At 44.1% G+C, this 10,505-nt stretch overlaps 1 protein-coding gene across 3 annotated transcripts in view; it reads left to right on the forward strand.

Annotated features, from left to right (window-relative positions):
* LARP6 (La ribonucleoprotein 6, translational regulator) overlaps window positions 1-10,198 on the forward strand; it is an 81,188-nt gene extending 70,990 nt beyond the window's left edge. For all 3 annotated transcript variants that reach the window (XM_040342791.1, XM_040342792.1, XM_040342790.1), the window contains exons 2-3: window positions 1,056-1,266; window positions 8,642-10,198. In XM_040342791.1, coding sequence (XP_040198725.1) covers window positions 1,056-1,266; window positions 8,642-9,691 — 1,261 coding nt within the window. In that variant the 3' untranslated portion in view covers window positions 9,692-10,198. The remainder of the gene's footprint in view (window positions 1-1,055; window positions 1,267-8,641) is intronic.
* The last annotated feature ends 307 nt before the right edge of the window (window positions 10,199-10,505 follow it).

Raw genomic sequence — 10,505 nt, forward strand, 5'->3', positions numbered from 1 at the left:
GGTTTCCTACATTATTCTCGAAGTGTCTCTGGGTTTCAACATTAAGCTTACAGTAAAGCCTCCTGGAATAATTACTTTGTTATATTGTATCGACACACAAGTTATTTTTGATGTGCATTTAAAATGCAAAGCCAATCCTGTATAATTTAGTACATTATGATGGATGGCAGTGTGCTGCAAGAAGCTATTATGAGTCTCTCAATGCTTTCATAGCAGTTTACCTCAGGACATGATTACCAAACATTACCAGAAGCAGTATGGAAATTGGGTAAATATGGAAATTTGTACGCAGTCATTACTTTCTAAAAAATGCCAGTTTCTTGGCTGCGCTCATAATTTCAGTACATTATGATTTGCCAACCTGGAATATATCAAGAAGTTCTTGTTTCACAGAAACGTCAGCTTGTTCCAGGTCAGCAACAGGCTTTAGAGGCCACCGGGCTGCCCCAAGGGATTCCCTTAAAGGGGTTGTAAAGGTAAAAAATGTTTCCCTATATAGCTTCCTTTACCTTAGTGCAGTCCTCCTTCACTTACCTCATCCTTCCATTTTGCTTTTAAATGTCCCTATTTCTTCTGAGAAATCCTCACTTCCTGTTGTTCTGTCTGTAACTACACACCGTAATGCAAGGCTTTCTCCCTGGTGTGGAGAAAGCCTCTTGAGGGGGCAAGCAGGCAAGTCAGGACACTCTCTACTTTGCAGAGAAAGGAGCTGTGTATTAGTGGGCGTCCTGACCCTCCTGCTCGCCCCCTCCCCCCTCAAGAGGCTTTCTCCACACCAGTGAAAAAGTGTCGCATTACTGTGTGGAGTTACAGACACAAGAACAGGAAGTAAGGATTGTCTATGGGGACTTAGAGCCGACTGGGGGGGGGGGGGGGGCAGATGCTGCATTAGACCTATGCTGCATCCACCTAGGTAAGTATGATTTCTGAAAAAGACTAACTTCTCCTTTAAGCCTTAATTTTTAAGGATCTGGCTGCTAGGTATGGCTTGTACACGGTGGATATTTTTTTCAGCATCATTAACACTGTTTTTTTTTTGTTTTTTGTTTTTTTAGTGGAGCTGCCACAAGTGGAGGAGAGAATGATGGTGATGAACTTGACCAAGACTGGAAGCCTCCAGACTCGGAGCTCATCCAGAAACTTGTTGTCCAGATTGAGTACTACCTCTCTGACGAGAACCTGGAGAAAGACGCTTTTCTGCTGAAACATGTCAGAAGAAACAAAATGGGATTCGTCAGTGTTAAATTGCTTACCTCGTTCAAAAAGGTTTGTCATTTTTGCTATAAAGGTTTTACCTCTCTGGAAAGACATTGACAAAATTAGACAGGCAAGTGTGCAATATAACAATATAAGGATCCTTTCACATGGGCGTTCGGACTCTGCTCAGTGGGAGATCGATCTGTTGATCCCTGCTGAGCATGCGGATGACAGGTCCGTGGATCTGTCAGAGCCCCGCTCTCCTACTTGGGGAGATCAGGTGAAAACGGACCATCAGATCCGCCAGACGGATGGAAAATAGGGTTACCATCCGTTAAGAACAGGATCGTATAGCAGCCACTGCTCCATAGGAGTAAATGGAGGGTCTGATCAGGTCCGACTGAAAAACTAACAGGTGGACCTGATCGGAAAGCCTGTATGAAAGGGGCATAATACATATTTTTCTGGGAAAATATCCTGTATAAACCTTTTAAATAAATTAATGTTTTGTCACTTCAATTTTTAATACATTTAAAGTGACTCTGTCATAAATCTTTAAAGAATTACCTGTTCTTAAGAGAAATTTGGGTATAAGAAAAAGTGTGTGGAAGACCAAGAACTGAGCAAACAAGGACTGCTGATTACTCAGTTCTCTGCCTTCCATGAGCAAAACACTGGTGACTGTCAAGACGCTGGCTCTCTGCTTTCCCCTCCAGCGCTCACTGGAATACTGTGCTATGAAGGGGGCGGGAGCAGCTGGCTCAGGCTCACTGAGCCAGCTGCTTCTCAGGAATCTGGGTGGATCCCGACTTTAAAGTCGGGATCAATCCAGAGCCTGGACCAGCTCAGTGACGTCAGCCAATTACAGGAGGCTGCTATCACTTTGCCTGACATTGTACTTTAAAAACTGTGTGTCCCCAAGATAGGGCTCTCGCTATATATTTGCAAGCATGTGCATCATAACTGGCACATTACAGCAAATTCTTCTTGCTATATGACCACCTTGTTATCCCATCTGCCAGAGCAGCAATCCTCTCCATCTCATCTTCTTCCAGTTCTCTTCATTCCTCTCTGGCTATTGAGTGGCCACTTCTAAGGTTGTTCTGTACATCTTAATGCTACTTAAAGTGATATTAAAGTCTTGTGGGTTTTTTTTAAACAAAAAAGAAAAAAACTTTATACTTACCTGCTCCGTGTAGTGGTCTTGCACAGAGCAGCCCAGATCCTCCTCTTCTCAGGCCCCTGGTAAGCGCTCCTGGCCCCTTCCTCCTGCCAAGTGCCCCAACCAGCTTGCTTTGGAGCAGCTGAGCCACTGCTCTGTGTCCATTCGGACACAGAGCCAGTTTGGCCCCACCCCCTCTCTCCTCATTGACCTTAATTAATGGCACCCACTACTGCCCCAGCCAATGAGGGAGAGTCCCGGACAGCTGAGGCTCTCATGCAACATCGCTGGATTGAGATGGGGCTCAGGTAAGTATTAGGGGAGGCTGAGACCTGCTGCACACAGGTTTTTTTATCTTAATGCGTAGAATGCATTAAGATAAAAAACATTCTGCCTTTAAAACCACTTTAAGTACCGCAGTGATGGTGAGATGTTTCAAGGCCACAGCCTTTACATTATTATGTTTACTGGAATATTTCGGAACAAAAATTGTATACCTGTGTGCAGGAGACGTAAGCTCAACTCAAAACCAGTTTTCAGACTGTACACAACAGTATAGATGCCAACATCTTTTCCTGGCTTAGTAGGGTTGATTTACTAAAACTGGAGAGTGCAAAATCTGGTGCAGCTCTGCATAGAAACCAATCGGCTTTGTCAAAGCTTAACTGAACAAGCTGAACTTAGAGGATTGGTTTCTATGCAGAGCTGCACAAAATTAAAGATATCAACCCCACTAAGCCTGGAAAAGATGTTGGCATCTATACTGTTGTGTGCAGTCTGAAAACTGCAGCTGCACCAGATATTGCACTCTCCAGTTTTAGTAAATCAACCCCAGTGTGCTGCCTTATTGGTACTGTCTGACTTTTTCGGTAGTGTCTGGACCAGGGGGCCTCTAAACTTTCTGAACAGAGCCAGTTGTCCTTCAGACTTTAGATGGGCTGGACTGTGACAAGTAAGAGTAGAAAATGCCCTGGCGTTGGTAACCATGCCCCATCATTGGTGTACGGTGGGAGAAATGGGTCCCCCACCGTTGGGTGTCCGGTGGGAGGAATGCGGCCCCACCGTTGGGTGTCCGGTGGGAGGAATGGGGCCCCACCGTTGGGTGTCCGGTGGGAGGAATGGTGCCCCACCGTTGGGTGTCCGGTGGGAGGAATGGTGCCCCACCGTTGGGTGTCCGGTGGGAGGAATGGGGCCCCACCGTTGGGTGTCCGGTGGGAGGAATGGGGCCCCACCGTTGGGTGTCCGGTGGGAGGAATGGGGCCCCACCGTTGGGTGTCCGGTGGGAGGAATGGGGCCCCACCATTGGGTGTCCGGCGGGAGGAATGGGGCCCCACCGTTGGGTGTCCGGTGGGAGGAATGGGGCCCCACCGTTGGGTGTCTGGTGGAAATAATGGTGCCCAAAGGGTTGCTGCTTGGGAGACCACTGGTCTAGACTGTGTATCAGTATGGTGGCCATTGGGTAGCAGGTATAGTGCATTCTCATTTCCAGTGTATCTGCTTTTTCTGTCCCTTCAGAATCGCTACATGCTGAAAGGTTACCTTACATTTAAAACGTGTCAAGGTCTCTTTTCTTCAATAAAAATGTACCAGAGGAAATGTGAAGCATTGCTTCATATAAGTGGGCTAGAAATGGCAAATATTTTCTATTCTTTGTATCTTCTCTTGTGCATTGTGGAGGTTTAGACTCGAGGGCTAATTGTCTGAATGCCTGCTCGTTAATAAATTGGTAATATCCCACCCATGGGATAAGCTAGCCTGGGGAACGGAATATAAATAATTGTGCCGTTTCTGACTGAGAACAGGTGAGTGGGAGGAAATCTCAGTGTGGATATAACATATGTGAGAGGATGATTTATGAAAACTGGAGCCAAGAAATCCAAAGCATTTGCACATAGAAACCCAGTCGGTGTTTCATTACACTGTAGATTATATAATAAGATGGTTTCCATTGGTCCAAAAGTCTATTGGGGGAGAGCTTACAATTTTCTCGTATCTTTTCATCTGCTTGTTGCCTTGAGTGTTTGCCATTCAATTTTCATCACTAGACCTTGGCTCCAGCAAATGGTTTTTGGCACCAGCAATAGAGGAAAAGCAGAAGCCATAGACTGAGAACTAGATGTGCCTGCGTGTTTTGGCATTGGTTAACATTTTGGGTAGGCCCAAGAGTTATGCCAACAAGAGGTGTATAGTGCGGTGGAGTAATGGGTTGGAGAGCAGCCTAGTAGAGAGGACATTGGCTGATGAATAGCCCTTGGCTCTAATCTTGCCAGTGTCCATTAACTTTCAATCTAAATCCTGCTGATGGGGACCAGTGTTAATTTCGTTGATGAAAATATTTTTGTCAGTTTTTGCCATGTTTCCAGTGACGAAAACCACTCCATTTTCGTCAATTGACCAAAATTATGACAAATCGATTCCAATTTTCGGCAATGAAAATTTAACAAATGTGAGAGTGACATTTACCCACGTGGACTTCTGCTTTATATAACAAATAAATCTGTGTCTGTAGTTTGTTCAAAGCTTAATACCATAAAAAAAAGTTGTCTTTTTACTCCAGGAGTATGAGTTCGGAAATTCTAGAGAAATGCTTAAATAATGCATTGCAATTTAAATTTTAGTCGACTAAAATGTTCTGGAGATTCTTGGCAATTAAAATGAAACTAAAACCATTCAGAAGACTAAAGTATGATGACTGAAATACGACTAAAATGCATTTTAGTCAAGACTGATTAAAACTAAGTCGAAATTTGACGTCAAAATTGACACTGATGGCAACCCAATGCTTGGTGAAGCTGGTGTGCAGTTCTTGGAGGGCTGGCACATGCTGCAAGGGTTTGCTCTGTTGGTTCTATTGAACCTTTGTATTAGAGAAAATCGATGCTTATTTTAGGAACGGTACCATGCTGTAGCCTCAACACTTAAGTAAACCTTGATTTCTCCTGTGTTACCAGTTCAAATTGTAGGATTAGTGCAACACACTATCAAGACAATAAAAGACTTGGCACTGGATTGGTTTTCTGGAATACATGCAAATTGGTAATTGAGGAATATAGTACCCAGGGCCATAGATAAGGGGGTACTGCCAGTCCTGTTGGGGGGCCGGGTCAGCAGGGGGGGTCCAGGCAGCAGAGTGAATCAGATGTGGGCAGGGAGGGTGATCGGTGTGGAAGGGGGCCAATTACTGGAACTGATCCCCCTGTATGGCTCTCTGCAGCAGCTGAAAGCCAATGAGAGGGAGAGGAGAAGGCAGGTTTGAGTTGCTGCAGAGAGCATTACAGGTGATTGGTTCCAGTAAATGCCCCCCCCCTGTCGCACCAATCACCTGTATGGCTCTCTGCAGCAACTCAAAGCTGCCGCCTTCTCCTCTCATTGGCTTTCAGCTGCTGCAGAGAGCCATAAAGGGGATCAGTTCCAGTAATTGGCCCCCTGCCACACCGATCACTCTCCCTGTGCACCATATATTTCCCCTGCTGCCCAGGCCCCCCTGTGTGCCCCCCGCCCCTTACCCCCACAGCACTGCTGGCTTCCCTCTTCTCACCAGCAGCTGCAAGCATACAATAGGATCCTTTAAGATTGAGAATGGGGGAAGGGTTAGATATCGATCACTCACTGTATTCATACTTGAAGCATTGTGTGTATGGGGCCCATCTGTCAGGTTGTCTGTATGGGGCCCACGTGTCAGGTTGTCTGTATGGGGCCCATGTGTCAGGTTGTCTGTATGGGGCCCAGTGGTTTCTAACAGCAGCCCTGATAATACCAGGGAATAAAATCAGAGGAAGCCAGAGAAGACGGGAGGGGGATACTTGGGGAGGGAGTGGAAGTGGTCTCGCATAGTCCAGCACAGTGTTTCTCAACTCCAGTCCTCAAGATGCCCCAACAGGTCATGTTTTCAGGATTTCCCTCAGATGAAACGGCTTTGGTAATTAGACAGTAAAAATTATCAAATCACCTGTGCAAAATAATGAAAAGCCTGAAAACATGACCTGTTGGGGCGCCTTGACTTCAGTTGAGAAACAGCGGTCCAGTGGACTAAGGAACTGTGAATGCCTTTAGACTGCCAAGAGCAGGGTTCAGTCTATGTTCAGGACAGTGTTGTAGCATATCCAGGGGTCCCAAGTTTTCAGAAATTTGACATGGGTGTCTTTGAATAGAAGTGAGCTTCTTGTGGACGATGGCCCTCCATTACCCTTTGACGTTGGCAAAATTGAGGGATTTGCACACATTTTGTTTTGATGAACCTGGAATGTGTTAAGTGAATTTCAAAAGTGCAATTGGGCCTTAAGGCGCAAAACTAAAAAAATATACCCCAAATTATCTGTTTCCCTTCATTAAAGATCAAGAGCTCAAACCTGCCATTTGGTCCTAAGTAATATTAAAGTCCTTGTGTTTTTTGTTTTTTTTTAAAAACAAACCTGTTATACTTACCTGCTCTGTGCAGTGGTTTTCCACAGAGCAGTCCAAAGCCTCCTCTTCTCGGGTCCCCCCACTGGCACTCCTAGCCTTTCCCTCCGGCCGAGTGCCCCCAACAGCAAGCAGCTTGCTATGGGGGCAACCGAGCCTCAGCTTTGTGTCCATTCAGACATGGGGCCGTAGCTCGGCCATGCCCCCTCTCTCTCCTCATTGGTTTACTGACTGACTTTATCAGGAGCCAATGGAGCCCACTGCTGTGTCTCAGACAATCAGGAAAAGTAGAGTCTGGATAGCTGAGGCTTTTGTGCAATATTGTTGGATTGAGATGGGGGGTGTTTTTTTCTTATCCTAATCTGTATAGAATGCATTAAGATGAAAACAAATGCCTTTTAGAACAACTTTAGGGATTCAAGCAGTATTAACCCTAAAAGCAAGCATTTATTTTGAGCTTACCAATTCTTTTTTTTTTTTTTTTTTTTTTGGGGGGGGGGGGGGAGACTTTCTTTCCCTTATTTTCATCTGTTGATTCAGCCAGCAAGTATGTTTCTTATTTTTTTTTTGGTTTGTTCTTTTGAAAAACAATAAAGAAAATTCTCTTGCAGTTACAGGGATGGGGAAAATAATTTAAGGCTGGTAGGGGTGTTTATTATGATCCACTTTTATCTTTCTGAAAAAACGTTATCCTGAAAAGAGAAAAACTGCTGTAACTGCTTATAAAGTATTGGCTGGAGCGTGGCTTCATTTAGTGTATTTAAATCTTCTAGTGCATCTAAAACTCCTCTCCCCTCAAACTTACAATGCTGCTGTCCAAATTTGCCCCCTGTGCCCATTCATCCAGAGGCATGCTAATACAGGAGGTGTGTTACTGGCCAGGCTTCGGCCTAGTCCGCCGCGTCTGGCCTCGCGGACTATGCCAAAGCCGCGACCTCGCCTAAAAACTCCTGCCTGCAGCTCTTCAGGGCCGGCGCAGTGTCAGCACTGGTCCTGGTGGGAAAAAAATAATAATAATTTTTTTTTTCTGAAAATCTGAATTGATTTGACCTCTTAACTCGATTCTAGATTCAAATCGATTTTTTCCCCAGCCCTATTGGCCAGTAGTATAAAGAAAACTAGCATTGGGACTTTAAATGAGGCATATGAAAAATGTACGCCTCCATCCCTGTTGAATACAAAAAAGAGGGGAGATTTTGGGACTTTAGATGAAATGCGGTTTTAAGCAAACAGTAAGTATAAATAAAGTTGTAAACGTTTTTAATCAGGCTCACACTTACCACCCAAACAGCAAGCCAAATTCAACTGTTTAACTGTATATGTTAAAAGCAGAGGATTGGTTGCACACATTTGCAAGTACATGATTAAGCTGCAGAGCCATCGACAAGGCTCTCTGCATACTGCAGTCCTAACTAAACTTTTAAAGTCTCCCCAATAGAGGCATATAAATACTGATGGGTAGATGGAGGACAGGTGACTAGGGGTGTGTCCCCGCATCCACCTATGCTTGGTATGGTAGTAAAGAGCACTAAAAAATCGCATAAATGTATAAGGGTATAAAACGCATCTCCATCCCTGTATTGTATAAAGAAAACTAGCATTGGGACTTTAAATAAGGCATATGAAAAACGTACGCCTCCATCCCTATTGGATACAAAAAAGAGGGGAGATTTGAGACTTTAGATGAGATGCGTTTTTAAGCAAACAGTAAGTATAAATAAAGTTGTAATCGTTTTGGCCAGTAGTGCACAGCAATGAGAATGGTTACACTCAATGTATGTACTTGTAATTTACAATGCATTTGATTTCTGTTTCTTTTTAATATCAAATATTTGTTTTCTACTGAAAATGCAATACTTGTCCTTTTCTTTCCATTCACAGGTTAAACATCTCACTCGGGATTGGCGGACAACTGCATACGCTCTAAGATATTCAGACGTACTTGAACTAAATGAAGATAACCGGAAAGTCAGGAGAAAAACTCCTGTCCCTGTTTTTCCCAGTGAAAACCTCCCCAGCAAGATGCTTTTGGTTTATGACCTCCACTGTATCCCAGAACTACATTGTTTGGATAATGAGCAAGAGAATGGGGGTATGCAAGAAAAGATAATGGAGCAGCTCTTGAAGAGCTTTGGAGCTTTTGGTAGCATCTCCTCCATACGTATCCTGAAACCAGGCAGAGATCTTCCATCCGATGTCAAAAGATTCAGCAGCCGATATGCTCAGGTTGGAACCATGGATTGTGCGATTGTAGAATTTGAAGAGGTTGAAGCTGCAATTAAGGCCCATGAAACCTTAAATTCTGAAAGTGAAACGGAAGAAATTATAAAGGTGGTTCTAATAGGCATGAAGCCACCGAAGAAAAAAATTCAGAAAGACCGGAGCAAGGATGACGACGCAAAGAATCTGCGCAAAAATAAGTCTCTCAATAAAAGAGTCGAGGAGCTTCAGTATGTCGGGGATGAGGCCATTGTCTATAGTTCATCTGAGCCCGATAGTAATCCAAACTCCCCAATGATAGGTCGAAAGATTCCGTCTACCAATAAGCTGAGCCCCTCTGCTTATCCAAATAACCACCTGAGTCCAAATGCCTCGCCAAGAAATAGCCCCTGGAGTAGCCCTTGTGGGCAACGTAAAGGGGTCAAGCATTCGCCCCTGGCTGAAAGCATGAGCCCAGAGACTTCCCGAAGATCTACGGAGTATTCTTCAGACAGCAGCATCACTCCATCCAGCAGTCCTTGGGTCCAACGGAGAAGACAAGCTCAAACGGTCACACAGGAAAAAAGCCCAGCATGCAGTCCAATGTTGGGAAGGAAGATACAGAATGCAGATGGACTCCCCCCTGGAGTCCTGAGACTTCCAAGAGGTCCTGATGGTACAAAGGGGTTCCATAATGGGATTGAAAGGAATAAGCTTGTGCAGGAATCATGAATGCCATGTAACCTTATTAGACTGGCAGTGCCACCATTAAGCACCAGCCATCCTGTTATTATTTCCCTGCAGACAATGGGGAGCCTCTAGTAGCCAAAGGCTGGACATTGCTTCTACCTGAAAAGAGATAGGTTTGCAGAAAGACTGATACCAAGTCTGTATTTATTTTTTATCGGATTTTCATTTGTAAACCTAATTTGTACAGTGACGGCAGTTACTCTGCTTTCTATTTTTATTTGTCTTTTTTAGTTTTTGTTAAGCACTTTTAATTTCTATTTTCACTGGGTAACCGAAGCAATTGCTGTGCATACTATGCGTGTCTATATAAGGTCATGAAAGCAACAGGTTGCATTCTCTCAAAAGCCTATTGGTCACTAGGACTAAGTTTATCCAATAGGATCTTCTAAAACTTTCTGCAATGTTCATCTTACACTTCCAAAGACAGATGTGTATAAAGAATGTAAATTTTCTGTGATGTGAATTAAATGAACTTCCATAAGCATTGAACAGGTCTCGCTTACTGATTTGGTATGAATTGATGCGCCAAAGTCATTGAAATAGGGAAATGCAGGTCTTTAATGCATCTTTTGTGTCTTTCATTGCAGGGATCAAGCTAATCAATGAATCTTCAAAACACCGTTTAGGGAAATCTCTCTAGTGGAGACACACATGGCAAATAAAATAGGAAACGGTTATATCCTTGGTCCAGTTTCTGTTGTGGTCAGAAAATCGGGGAGAAATTTCCCCATTGGGGGTACAGGAAGCAATACAGACAGATGCTCTGAAGTTTCAACCCTTCATGCAGGGTAGCTAA

This window comes from Rana temporaria, chromosome 3 (assembly GCF_905171775.1).
Source record: "Rana temporaria chromosome 3, aRanTem1.1, whole genome shotgun sequence".
NCBI classification, from domain to species: Eukaryota; Metazoa; Chordata; class Amphibia; order Anura; family Ranidae; genus Rana; species Rana temporaria.